We start from the raw sequence: 14,701 nt of genomic DNA on the forward strand, positions 1-14,701 counted from the left end.
CAGATCACAGCCTGTGCACTGGTGCAATTTGGGATGCGAACTGGTTGTAGATGCCATGCAGAACGCAAATTTTATGAGGGTACCACCCAAAATACAACCTGTTCATGAGAGCTGTGCATAAAGAAACCTGTCTATGCGTGCTGTGCATAAAGCAACCCGTCCATGGGTGCCGTGCATAAAGCAGCCGGTGCATGGGTGCCGTGCATAAAGCAGACGGTGCATGGGTACTGTCCAAGGGCACTGTGCATAAACCAACCCTTCCATGGGTGCGTGCATAAAGCTACCTCTGCATGGGTGCTGTGCATAAAGCAACCTGTGCATGGGTGCCATGCATAAAGCAACCTGCCCATTGGGTGTCATGCATAAAGCTACCTGTCCATAAGTGCCATGCTGAATGTGACCTGTGCAAGTGTGTCATGCACAATGCAACCCATGTATGTGTGATATATAGAACACAACCTGGTTACGGGGGCCAGGCTGAACACAAAGTAAGAGTGTGTGTGTGTGTGTGTGTGTGTGTGTGGGGGGGGGGGAGGGAGGGGTAACCAAGAGAAGGTGACGTGTGTATGCATGCCAAGCATACACAAGCTGGTTAAAGGTGCCATGCAGAACTAAACGTGTGCATTACACAGCCTGTACACAGATGCCTTGCAGAACGTGACACAGGACAAATGCCATATAGCATGTCCCTTGCGTAGGTAGAACAGCACGTCCCTCTCAGTTATGCCTCAAACATCTGCATAATGTCGGACATGCCATAGGGCGACCAGAATTCTCAAGGCAAAAACGGGGACATTTCACAAAAATGGAAGCGAGACTGCAATTTTACTTCAGCTGAGTGCACAGCAGAGGTCTTCAAACTGGGGGGCGAGCCCCCCTTGGGGGGCCTCAAGTGATCCTGGGGGGGGGGGGGGGGCGCCAAACTCTGGCCAAAAGAAATATTATAGAGATAACATGCCTTCGTTTTAAGCAGAAGCATGTTATTGCAGTTTTAAAACGGTAACAGTACTTAACTGCAATGTTTAAATAGGTCTAGACCTATTTAAATATTGCCATCGTTCTAAAATAATTGTGAAAAATTATGAGGGGGGGGCCTAATGATTTTTATTTTTCAACTGGGGGGGCGCGGCATTAAAAAGTTTGAAGACCACTGGCACAGAGTGACATCGCTCATCAGCATACAATTACAGAAGATGCACCTAGACCATAAATAAAATGCCATTTTCAAAGCCAGCACAATGCATGTGAATTAAATTGCCTTCCGATAACGCCTGGTAACTATCTGTTTTGAAAAACAAAAAATATATATTTTCAGGAGACCCTCTCTAAAAAAATACGAGACAAAAAGTAAATTTCTCGAAATCTGCCGGGGCTGCTGGTGAAAAACGGGGCTTTCCCGGAAAACCCGGGACGCCTGGTCACCCCGACGTGCCATAGCTCAGTCAATGGAGCATCGGCTGTCAAACCCCTTCTGTCATCACGGCGCGGTACCCAGTGTCAGTGAAGCCAGCAAGGGCCCCTGGAGGACCGGCGCCCCGTGGGGCTGATGCCCCGGCCGAGGCCCAGCAGGGAGCCGCTGTCAGGGCGGGCACCCGCCGGAGCTCACTCTTCACCAAGGGCCTCCTCCCCCGCGCCGTCTAGGAGGGCGAGAGCAGCCCGGCACACACCGCAATCCCTGCCGGCTCCGCGGCTGAGGCACCCCGGACAGCCCGGCCACTGCACCACCGAGAAGGGAAACAGCTCCGACAAGGCCCGCGTGCACTCCGCAGCCAATCAGCACTTCGAAAGCCTAACGGTTGCCTTGGATTGGCGGAGAGAACCCGCTGAGCTCCAATCCTAGGTCGCCGTACACCTTAAGGTTACCTTGCGGGCTACGTCCCGTCGTGTCATTGGTTGTTATGCGACCCGGAAGTGCTAACAGTGACACCTGTTAGGAGATGAACCAGCGGCAGTAGACGGACTCCAGGGGGTCTGTCCGTGCACCGGCGGAGGTGAGACCTGCGGTCACTGTCTGGGCGGGGAGAGCGGGGCAGCCCCGGAAGCCGCCAGGAGTACCAGAGTGTGGCCTGTAGGCGCGGGGGCAGGTGAGTGGGGATCCCTGTGCACAAGTGTCTCAGCGAGCTGCACACCACAGCTCCGATCCCGGGGCTCCCCTCGGCTTCTCATCCTTCCCAGGCCCATAACAGGACTGCTGCCAAAGGCATCGGCAGTGAACACTGAATTCAACATCAAACCATATCTTTCAAGGCGGATGTTGTCTGTCAATGCTTTTCCTTAAACAACCTGTATTATTTACTTAAGTTTATTTTCAACCTGAGGTTTTTAAAAAAAATTAAGACCTAATGACTTTACGCATCCCTTTTACTGCATACTTTCATAACCACTTTTCAGTAGTTGTAGTGCATACATGACAACATTTTAGATGCGGAAAGTAGCGGATTAAAAAAAAAAGAATCAGGAGAATATATTTAGTCCATTGACTTGAATTTGGTCTGTTGTCATGTATGGGACTTGCAAGTGTGCTGCTGCAGGATAGAATACCAGAAATGCAGATATACGTTTTTTCTTCTTGCCTGTCAGGAGCACTGAAAAAGTGCAATGGCAGACAGACAGAGCGTGACAAAAATGTTGTGCACTGGTCTGCAGGAGCAGGTTACTGGCAGTGCATTCTTCGAGTCACAAAAAAAAGTTCTTGTCAGCAAAGGAATCTGGTTTTTGCATGCAGGAATCAGGAGGTGGGAGACTAGCATTGAAATCTGTAGCCTCCTGTCTGAATTGGGATGGTTGGCTTGCATGGCAGTGGGACAAAATACACCCTGCTGTACATAACCGAGGAGTTCAGTGACTATACAGAGGAATGAGGCCGAACACCAAGCTCATTTATAAGATCATGGAACTGTGAGCTGACTTGTACTATTCTTATAATGTACAGCAGTGGTTATTTTATAAATATAGTACACAGTCACAGCATCACCCTTCCTATTAACCGCCTAAATTCTTGGTGTCTTGTATTTTTATGTTCATTGTAGACAAGAAGAATAAAAACAGAATCTGTACTGTAAAATTAAAAAAAAAAGGAAGTTAGTAATTTTTGCAAAAACTTTTTTAAATCAGTTATGTAACAGTCGGTTACAAAAATGCTGTAGTTCAGATAGTGTAGAAACATGAAGAGATTTTATCACTTATATAAAGACCTATTATTGGAAAAAGCAGACATTTTGCTATAAACATCTCCTTTCTTCTGATCACTTTTCCTTTTAGGAAAAATATACATCAGAAGTAAAAGACAATTCCCATTTTTGTTGTTTAAGCTGCAGCTTTCATTATGCTTCGTGACCTTCCTTTTCCCTTGAATGTTTGGCTCAGGCAGTAGGCACTGTGATTTCACAACTCAACTGTAATAACTTATTACAAAGAAGCAGCTACATCATTTCTTTCAAACTGGTGACAAGAGACATCACAACTTGCCTGTAATAATGAAATTAGAGACTGCCTTTTATACATGGATTGCAGACTCCCATGTATTATAATCCTGCTGCGTCGTGCTATATTCTTACTGCATTCATAAAGCGTGTCATACAGTAGGGTGCTTAAGGCACTTTTGACGGGTAAGACAAGTTCAGGACTACTTGGGTGAAACATGGGAGATGATGTGCTCCACCCTGACCAGGAGACTCCAAGCATCTGTAGTACTTTTGACAGTTTTTGCACCAGCTACGTTGTGGCAGGATGGTTTCCACTTACTGTAGGTATCTTTTAAAGAGGCCATTCGTGCATAGAAAAAATATAGAACTGAACTCTTTAACTCTTCCTGCATGGATAATAATCACCATCAGTAGGTTTTCTAGAATGTTCCATTGTACAATGATGTCTGCTTGGGTTTTGACACATATTGTGACTTCATTTACTGGCTGGACCCGTTAATGGGGACAGATATAGCAGTGGGTCAGCTCCCAATATGAAGTTCCCTGGGGATGAGGCACCCATCTGACCGGGCAGTGGTGGCTAAAGGTTACATGGGTGTACTCCCGAGGAGTCTCTAAAAAATGAAGGAGTTTTGTCATGGGCGTTAAGATTTTCACACCGCTGCAGCACTTTAGGAAGTTTTTTCAGTGTCAGGAAGTTGTTCTATTGTGCAAGTGGAGTGATTTACTGTTAAGAGCTCCTTGTTTTAGGCTCTTTGGAGTTTCAAATTATAACTTTTTGGCCGCTTGGAAAAGCAACTAGCAGACGCAAAGTAAGGTTGCTTTGCCTTGGTTTCACATTTCTTGCTTTCTACTTAATAGCTTCAAGCAAGTTGTACCTCAATCTCCACCACCTTAAAAGTTTCTATATTAAAGGCAAATTGGTGTCTTTATCCTAACTGTTAGGATTTTGACCAATTTAACGACTTTACTGTTCACTATGTCTCACTAACTCACTTTAGGTCGGAAGAGAACACGTTTGCAGCAGAATTGTTAAAGATTTAGCAATGATGCTCTGTCAAGAAGGACTGTAGATGGTCTAATGCAGTGGTTCCCAAACTTTTTCGATCCCCGGCTCCTTTGACCTATTGGACGTGTTGGCCACGGCTCCCCATTATGTTACTTTTTTTTGGCGGGTGGGGGAATGTAATCCCAGCCTCGGGAGTACTACCATTTTTAGCCTAGAAAATAATTGGGATGAAACTGATGAGGGCATTAGAGAGCTTTAGAAGAGCACGAGATGACACTACATAGGGTCAGGCTTTATTTTGAAATAGGCACTGATGAGATTAAGTAATTTGCACAGAATCAAAGGATGGTAGCCAACACCAGGACTCCAGCCTGGTTTCCCAGTTCTAAAGTCAACAGCTGTAACTGCTAGGCATTATGTCTTTCTGGTATCCGTCTTGCTTTGTCAGCGCCAGAGATATTACCTCTGGTTTCATTGTTCCCACATTCAGATTAGTCACAGAGGCTGGGCGCTCTGGAGTCTCATGTCTGTCTCTATTTACCTGTTCCTACACCATTTACAGTTTGTCTTCTTTATTCTGTTGTTCAGGTTGCTGAAAATCATTTATTAGAAACTATTTTTGTTCTTTTGTCATAGGGATATTATTAATGGTACTTTGGTGCCCTCCGCTGGTTACAGTAATTAATGCAGGGTCCTTTTTCTGTTTACAGTACCATGATGAAAGCTACAGATTCAAAGCACCTACTAGTGGTTCCCAAACTGTGTGCGGCGCCCCTGGATAGTTTTGACGGTGCACCAGGGAGCCGCGGCGCACAGATTGGGAACCACTGGTCTAATGTACAATAGCTCATGAGATTCTTTTCTCTCTGGTCCTCGTTAACTGAACGGTTTGTAAGAATCTGTTTTTGTGCTAAAAAGAGAAAAACCCTACTTTTGTCCCGAAGACCTGCAATTCAGTACTTGGGTACTGGATCTAAAAGTTGCCAACACTATCAACATTTAGATTAGCAACTGTGTGCCTAGATTAGAATTGTTGGACTATCCTTAATTGATTTCTCCAACTGTGACCTTGGTCTTTCGTCGTTACATCATCATATATACATGTTTGCTCAGTGATTCCTGTCATTTCATCACTACGAGCATGTAATACGTGTTTTCTATTGTCATGCATCCTATTTTAATTAAACTTAAATGTGCAAATGGAGTGTAGCTGCAGTTTCTATGGATCTAACTGATTACTGCTTTGATTGATTAATGACTTGGGACGATTGATTTACCCTGTAATGATTTAATTTTTAAGTGTTCAATACCTGATAGATAATGTTACCCCGGAGAGCCATTGTTGTTCATAATATCATTGGAGCAGGCTTAGCTCCAGCATCTTTTTTTTGTTTCAATCGTGGCTTCAGAGTGTATCAAGGGTATCACCTGGGACGTAGAATGGTAAAATATATCAGAAAGAGCCACTGAGGTAAAGCAGCCTTGATGGGTTTGCTTATTTGACAAATCCAATCGCATCCTTTTTTTCCTATTTATAAAAATAGGTTTTCTGTGAAGCTAGGAAAGCTGGAGCCTGCGGAAGAGCCCGGCTGTGCCATGGACACTTCAGAACCTGGGAGTGCTCCTGACGGCGAGGAGCGCGCTGTGGAGCAGAGATTGCGAACACGCTCCAACCCTGAGGGAGCTGAAGACCGAACCATCAATGCTGTTGCCAGCGTTGGTAGCCGGAGTGAGGGCGAAGGAGAAGCTGCCCGGGTCAGTGATGGACAACCAGCTGCAGTTCCTTCCAGTGGCAAGGAGTGGCAGGTGCCTGTGCAGGGCCTAGATTTCCAAGTCCGGACACCCAGGGTGAACTGTCCAGAAAAACTGGTAAGAAAATTGCCCGGATGTATTATAGCTTTTTAAGACAAAATATATCAAAGCATCAGCTTTGATGTTGTGAGTGGAAGCACCAGCTCCCAAAAGCACTTATGTAACTGTTCTTTTATGTGGATCAAAACCCAATCACACACTGTTGCGCTGATGTGACTTTAAGTGAATTCAATAGAATTGTTCACCCTTGGCAGCAAATTTAATTTTTTATTAAAGAACTTTGCTTATGTGTTAGCAGTAGAACAATCTTAAGCTGGTTAAAAAAAAGAACAAAGTTCAGTGTACATGCTGAACCAAGACTTTCCTGATTTTAGATAAAAAGGTATAGATCATAGAGCAGTAAAAAGATACCTGCGTTTCTTAAGTCATGCAGGTGCAAAGCAAGCAAGAGAGAGCTTCTGTATTAAGATCTTGGTAACAAAAGACTCCCAGGCAAAATTAATTAGAAGGAGCTCCCTGCAGAGCTTATAGTAATATAAGCCATACCACCTGTATAGAGCGAGGGTTCCTTGGACAGCTCACACTAACACTGCTCATGCAGGATTAACATCAACAGACAAGTTACTTTCCTTCGGTAACAGCTTTTCTGGTGGCTACAGTAGCTACCTGTGGATTCCTCACATTATGAATTCTCCCAATGTGCCAGTATTCAACAGAAATGTTCTTCCTAGTTCGTCATGTCGACGAGGACGTCACAATAGCATGGCTCTGCACACGACTCCATCTGATGTCATTGGAGCCATAAGAAGTCCTCGCTGGCGTGCTGACGTCAGTTTAACCTCCTTTTTTTTTTTTTTTTTTTTTTTTTTTTTTTTAACCGGGCCTTCAGGCGAACAGGTGAATACCTACCTCACAAGCACAACATGTGCCAATCCAATCAAAAAATATATATAAATTACAATATCTGTTCATATAAATAAATATTTACAAAATATACATGCTATCTATAACATTAATTGAACACTTGGTATGACCAGACAGGCAATAGGGAGGCAGGTGGGACTGTGAGGAATCCACAGGTAGCTACTGTATCCACCAGAAAAAGTGTTACCGAAGGTAAGCAACCTGTTCTTCTGATGGATACAACTACCTGTGGATTCCTCACCTCATGAATAGAATCCCAAAGCAATACCACACTCGGAGGTGGGTGCCCAACTGGTCAAACCAAGAAGGCCTGCAAAATAGAGCGGGCAAAATGGCCATCCCTTCTAACTTCCGAGTCTAAGCCACAATGCTTTGCGAAAGTGTGTACGGAAGCCCAGGTTGCTGCCTTACAAATATCAACAACTGGTACACCTCTAGCCAAAGCCAAAGTGGCAGACTTAGCCCTGGTGGAATGGGCCCTAATACACTCAGGAGGAACCTTCTTTGCTAATCTATTACAAATCTTTATGCAAAGTATGACCTCTTGTGGACGGCTTTGCCCTTTGTTTTACCCACATATCCAATGAAGGGCTGATCATCAATTCTGAAGTTTCTCGTCCTCTCAGTGTAGAAACTTTGAGCCCTCCTTGGATCCAAGCAGTGCAGTATTTCCTCCTCCTTTGAAGGATGATGAGGAGGGTAAAAGGACGAGAGTGTTATAGATTGTCCCAGATGAAAGGGAGTGACTACTTTGGGAAGGAAAGCCACCCTAGTTCTCAGCACCACCTTGTCAGCATGAAAGGTAGTAAAAGGAGGTTTGACACCAAGAGCCTGAAGCTCACTTGCACATCTAGCTGACGTGATGGCTGTTAGAAAAACTCTCTTTAAAACTAAAAGCCTCAACGGGCAAGTATGCATAGGCTCAAACGGTGAACCCATCAAAAAAGTCAGAACTAAATTCAAATCCCACGGAGGCATTACAAACGGAGTGGGGAGAAACTTGTTAGTTAACCCTTTAAGGAACCTAAGAACTATAGGGGACTTAAATAAGGAAGGCTGAGAAAGCATGTAAAGCAGTTGGATGCACTAGGACAGCTGAAAAGCGTCCCCCAGCGCTACCTGCACTGGATACTGGAGGTTGCAGAATGACGGGCAGTGTGCGTTCTCGTGAGAGGCAAACAGGTCTATCTCAGGAACTCCTCACATCCGGAAGACGTGAAGGACCACGTACGGATGAAGACGCCACTCATAATCGGTCGAGAAGTGCCGACTGAGACTGTCTGCACGTACGTTGAGAACTCCGGCCAGATGGTTTGCTACTATGCAAATCCGATGGTCCTGCGCCCAGGACCAGAGCCGCAGAGCTTCTCTGCAGAGAAGGTACGACCCTACTCCCCTCCCCCGCTTGTTGATGTACCACATTGCGGTAGTGTTGTCTGTCAAGACTTGAAATGACTGACCACAAATGGACGGGAGGAAGGCCTTGAGAGCCGGATGTATTGCCTGCAATTCTAACAGATTGATGTGAAACGTCTGTTCTGCTGGAGACCAATGGCCTTTGATGTCCTGGTCCCCGAGATGACTGTGGTCACTGGAGGTAGAAGACAAAACAGCCTTCCTTGAGAGAGGTTGTCATTCACAGTCCACCATCGTAGATCCACTGCAGCGTCTCTAGAGATAATTATCGACTCCTCGAGATCTCCATTGTGTTGAAACCGCTGCTTGCGGAAGCACCACTGGAGAGCCCTCATGTGCCAAAGTGCATGAGTTACCAACAGAATGCAGGAAGTGAACAGATAGAGCAGACATAGGACCTTGAGGACTGGAACAGCCGCTGCCTTTTGAAACATTGGAATCATCATCTGAATGTCCTGAATCCTCCACGGAGGCGAATAGCCCCAATTCAAAGTTGTTTCCAGTACTGCCCCTATGAACAAGAGGCGCTGAGAGGGCTCAAGGTGGGACGTGGGCGCATTTACTGTAAAGCCTAGGGTGAACAACAACTGGGTTCTCGCCTGCAAATGGTGCAGCACGAGCTCTGGGGACCTGGCTTTGATCAGCCAATCATCCAGGTAAGGGAACACAGATATTCCCTTCCTTCGGAGGCCCGCTGCAACCACTGCCATCACCTTTGTGAAGACTAGAGGTGCGGAAGTAAGACCAAAAGGAAGGACTGCAAACTGGTAGTGTTGCGACCCTGCCATTGACCGGGTATACTTCCTGTGCGACTTCACAATAGGGATATGAAAACAAGCATCCTGTAAGTTGATAGACACCATCCAGTCTTCCTTGTTCAACACAAGAAGCACCTGTGCTAGGGTCAGCATTTTGAGGAACCAATTAAAAATCCTCAGAACCAGGATAGGCCTCAAATGGCCATCCTTCTTCGGAATCAGGAAATACCTTGAATAACATCCATGACCCTTTTTCTGCTACGGAACCAACTCCATGCACCTTTTAACAAAAGAGCATGCACCACCTGCTTGAAACAATAGGAGATGCTCTTGCGTATAAAATGAATGAGTGGGAGCGAATAGGGGAGGAAACTCCTGAAAAGGAAGGGCATAACCTTTTTCCACTATGCTCAACACCCATGAGTCTGATATAATTAACTCCCACTTGTGGAGATAATGTAACAGCCTTCCCCCAAAGGGTAAAACTTGCTGATGTGTGGAATGAAAACTAGGGCTGCTTTCCTGGTTGGACTCCCGCCCCCCGAGGATGAGGATGAAGCAGAAGGCTGAGGCACGGCTCCTCTGATCCTAACTCTCCCACAGCCCCTATAAGACATGTAGAGAGGGTTGGCAGGCTGCTGGACGTTGGATTGCAGCCTTCCACAAAATGAGGACCCACAGCCAAACCCTATGAATCTCCAAAAAGAACTAAAGGGTGCAGAAGATGAATCCTGAAGACCCAAAGATTTTGCAGTAGCCCTGCTATCTTTAAATCTTTCCAACGCCGAATCCACCTTAGCCCCATACAGTCTCTCACCATCAAAAGGGAGGTCCATCAGTGTAGTCTGAACATCAGAAGAGAAACCAGAACCTCTGAGCCAAGCATACCTCCTGGTTGCAACAGAGGTGCCAATGGCCCTAGCAACTGTCCAGATCTGATTGAATGATCTGCTTTGCTGCCGCTTGACTGTCCTGCAGGATTTCACTAAAGTGTCCCTGAGCTATTGGGCTTGCTGGGGACTCAGAGATCTCAATCAGTCTTGGCACCGAAGAAGCCTGTGGGCTTTGAGGCTTAGGAGACACTGTAGGACTGACCTCCCACGCCGTGTGGCACTGTCTCGGAGGAGACCGAGACCGACCTCTGGATGAACGGCGTTGTGACTTATGCCGTCGGCGTCGCTTCTTATGAGACATCGCGTATCTATGCGACGAAGTATCCCTTGTCTTAGATCTTTGGTGACCTCTTTTCTCTTTCTTAGCTTTTGCCAAGAAAAGCTTAGCCTCTCTCTCCTTCAATGCCTTCGGGTTCATACACTGGAAGGATGCGCAACCCTCCACATCGTGATCAGAGCTCAGGCACCAAAGGCAATTTTCATGCGGATCCGTCACCAACATGTGACCCCGCACTCCTCAAGCTTTAAATCTCAATTTTTTTTTGGGTGGAGACATTGTAGCACTCTCGAACAATTTCCTCGAAACAGTTTACTACGAAGAGGTTAGGAAAAAACCGTTAGCGTTGAAGGCGTAGGAAAAAAGGGAACTGACGTCAGCATGCCGGCGAAGACTTCTTATGGCTCTGATGACATCAGACGAAGGCGCGTGCGGAGCTGTGCTATTGTGACATCCTCGTCGACGTGAGGAGATAGGAAGAAAATTTCCGTTGAATGCTGGCGCATTGGGAAAATTCATAACGTGAGGAATCCACAGGTAGTTGTAGCCATCAGAAAAGAAATTACTCTTGGGCAGGGTCCTTCAAACTGAGGGGCTTCAAATGATCCCATGGGTGGGACCAGGCTCTGGCCAAAAGAAACATTATACTGATAAGAGGACTTTGTTTTCAGTGCAAAAAAGTGAGTAGCAGTAACCTGCTGTGTAATGGGCCATCACCAACACCTTTTGTCATTTATATCCTGGCTGGGAGAAGGTTTTAAAAGGGAAGGGACTCCAACTATCCTACAAACCCACCACCCCCATTTCTAATAATCACACTAAGGAGACTTTTGCACATTAGAAGGCCTGCCTGACCAGAATAGTATGTTTGGCCGTCATGTTTTTGATTGCAGTTATGCTCCGTTATCATTTTAAAAATGCAATGTTTAAATAAGTCTAGACATATTTAAACATTGTCAGTTTAATAGAATAATTGTGAAAAATGTTGTGGTGGGGGCAATAATTATTATTTCCACTGGTGGAGCGCAGCATTAAAAAGTTTGAAGACAACTTCTCTAGGGACACAAGCCACAGGAGCAAGGGGATGGTAGTTATCCTACACAGTTTAAAACATAACATAACCCCTTTCTAAAAGAAAGAAAACGTCATGCTGCTGTCCAGCATGCAATATCATATCACTTGTGTATTAAAGAACCCTGGCTGTCCACACAGAGTGATTGCTTCTTGCCTTTTGCAGGTTATCTGCCTGGACCTGTCAGAAGAAATGGCATCCCAGAAGTTGGAATCTTTTAATGGGTAAACTAGGTATTTGTGTGTATCATGTTTGGGAAGTTCATTGCATAAAATACAGTTGTGAAACCCGCATTTCGCAGGGAGACGTTGATTCAAGGAATATTTGACTGATGAAGGTTAAATATGGAAAATATTTAATGGTTCCATGTCTAATATGGCTTTTGTCACCCTAAAAGTAAGGTAAAGAAAACTCAGCATTCTATTTCTGAAAATTGCTTATGTTAATTGCGTCTTGCGCTGAACAGGTTTGACAGTCTCTTCCTTTATCAAAGAGTAAGAAACAAAATATATTTTTCACTAAAATTCAACATTTGTAAGTATATAATTATTTTACTTCTCTTTTTTATGAAGGCAACTGAACCATATAGTCCACTAATCGATTTACTAGTTTCTGAAACAAACTACTGAACTGTCACCCCCCCACCCCAAAAAAGACTGCAGTTGCTCTGTCTGCTTATCTTATTTTTATTATTAAATGATGGAGCCCCCGCCTTATTAAGTAAAAGTTTGCAAAGAGTTGTAGCTGCTAGTAGCAGATTTTTTCAGTCCGCAAAGCCTATAGGTGTTGAACCCGAAACCAAATAGAGGGAGCCTGTCTGTGCTGGCAGTGATTGTCATAAAGTACTGGGAAAGAACTAAGCTAACTTTGTTGGCCCCACAAATATCGGTTTCAGTGTCTGCAAAGGCAGCAAAAGTCACAGGCCAGCTGTTACCATGAGCTAAGTGTAGAGATTACATGTCTTCTAGTCCGCTGGACCGTCGGCGGATATCAGAAGCTCAGCAGGTACTTTTAAGATCCTCTTATTATAGTCCGTATCCTTCAGTGAGGATTTGCGCTCCTTTCAATCTCTCTTTTTTTTTTTTAAATACAAATTTTCAGGATCCTTAGGGCCTGCGTAAGAAAGAATAGAAATAGCCTCCTAGCTCCACACCCGTACCAACCGAAGAACTATTTTTTAGACAGTATCTCTAATCCCAGGTAACTTCCGTTTAGGGGCATGGATCACTGTGGTGAAAAAGTGTCCTCTAAATGTAACTGCAGTCACAGCAGAGCTGCAAGTATTCAGCACCAGTTAATGGCCCTAGTGATGCCGGGGACAACTTTCATAACTTCAGGTCTGCCCCATGGCTACTCATGACACTCCTGGAGGTGAAGGTGAGCAGCCATCAGGTTTTCAAACTTTTGTGGGCTTGTAGAGGGAGCCAGTGAGAAGTGATCAAGCTTTAGAAAGGTTTTATATAGTTGATTTCTTAGCTCCTGCTACACGACAGGCTGAAGCGAATATTCCACAGGTGACCAAGCGAGGATACAGCTGCAGTTCTGGAACAATGATGAAGATGGAGCTAATCGAGAGCAATTTTAATTTGTTTTTAAAATAGGCGTGACAAGAGAGGCAGGGAGATTCCAGTGCAAGCAGAGACATTTTGCTTTAGAGACTAGAACAGGTAGGATTCCAAATGTTAAATCAGGTTTTCGTAGGAGAGTCGTCAGCTGAAAGAGAAGGAATTCTGTTTTGTCTGTGTTAAATTTAAGTGAGAAGGAAGCATTTATAAAAATATCTCCAAGTTGAGACTCCATGAGAAGGTGACCTTCAGGTGGTGCTAAATGGCATCTGCATATTGATGGAGACCGATGCTATTGTTAAATGTTCTCATAGCGTCCAAGTTGGAATTTTATATAATGGGTGACAAAATTACTTTAAGGCTATGCAACAAGGGCAGTTTTCATCGAAAATAGCTGTGAAGCTGTTATGCTTTCCAATCAAGCCCTTTTAAGGATGATAAAGAATGTTCCATTTCCAAGTTTTAAGTTCTATGTTTTTGTGGAGGGAGTGAGGGAATTCCAAATTAGGTCAGTTATATGTTGTCTGGCAACGAAGGACCAAACTCGGGTCGCTTATCCAATAACTCTTCCGTATAACCCTGCTGGATTCCTGTGATTATAACATAATTTTGGCAATGAGCAGCATCCAGCGCAACAGTCGGTGACCGGGAGGTGGCCAGAGTGATTGAATGCATCCAACCCCGAATCAAAATTCCAACGGATCTTATCTTCTACTGGAACCGTGCTAGCTTGCATACAAGCGACGGTGAGCTCAACCTGCCCTTTATACAAGCAAGGATGAGTTCAGCCCCTTCAAGGCTCCTTTAAATCATGACTGTTCATGCTTAAGAACTGCTCAGCATGTGAACTGACCATTCCACATCGCATTTTAATGCACACGCATTGTCTAGGCACACATCATTAACCCTCACTGCAACAACTTCCACAAAGACGCAGCGAGGCTCTTAGCTATGTGCAGTGTGTTGCAATACCTTAAAGAAGCAGTTTCCGCAAGATTATTGTGAGGCTGATATCCTCGCGCGCTACCCTCTCACACAATGTAATCTATACAGTGAAAAAACTACAAGTATCTCTTTGAGTATCATTGAAATTGAAATATTAAAAACGTATTAAAACAAACTTACCACAAGCATTTCTATACTCGTGCGAGCCCCCACCATCAACACCAATTTCGTTCTTGCTCTGGACAGGAGCCAAAAGTGGCATAGGGCATGCATAGGCATCACACCAAAGGACTTTTCATTTTCTGTTCAGGAGTTGAGGAATGAACATTAGAAACAGCCTGCCACGACAAAGGATTTTCTGGTGAAACAGCTTTCTTTACACATTTTGTGCTTTACTCTTCAAAACACATTGCTGTTCAAAGAGCCTTGGACATTAAAAAAATATATTTAAACATTTAATAATTTTGTCTGTGCATTCAGTATGGTATCTTCAGCAATAATTCCACCACCAATACCTTTAGCACAACCAGGCAACCCACTAATACAATAGGAAAAGTGGTTGGACATGTTTGAAAACTATTTGAAGGCATTGGATGGCCAAAATG

At 44.6% G+C, this 14,701-nt stretch overlaps 1 protein-coding gene across 2 annotated transcripts in view; it reads left to right on the top strand.

Moving 5' to 3' along the window:
* Window positions 1–1,895: 1,895 nt before the first annotated feature.
* The window catches only part of BABAM1 (BRISC and BRCA1 A complex member 1), a 48,826-nt gene continuing 36,020 nt past the window's right edge, over window positions 1,896–14,701 (top strand). The window contains exons 1-3 of one of the 2 annotated variants that reach the window (XM_069216430.1): window positions 1,896–2,084; window positions 5,979–6,303; window positions 11,752–11,810. In XM_069216430.1, the coding sequence (XP_069072531.1) occupies window positions 6,031–6,303; window positions 11,752–11,810 (332 nt within the window). In that variant the 5' untranslated portion in view covers window positions 1,896–2,084; window positions 5,979–6,030. The remainder of the gene's footprint in view (window positions 2,085–5,978; window positions 6,304–11,751; window positions 11,811–14,701) is intronic. The other variant, XM_069216431.1, reaches the window with a different exon arrangement.

This window comes from Pleurodeles waltl, chromosome 12, assembly GCF_031143425.1.
Source record: "Pleurodeles waltl isolate 20211129_DDA chromosome 12, aPleWal1.hap1.20221129, whole genome shotgun sequence".
Taxonomy (NCBI): domain Eukaryota; kingdom Metazoa; phylum Chordata; class Amphibia; order Caudata; family Salamandridae; genus Pleurodeles; species Pleurodeles waltl.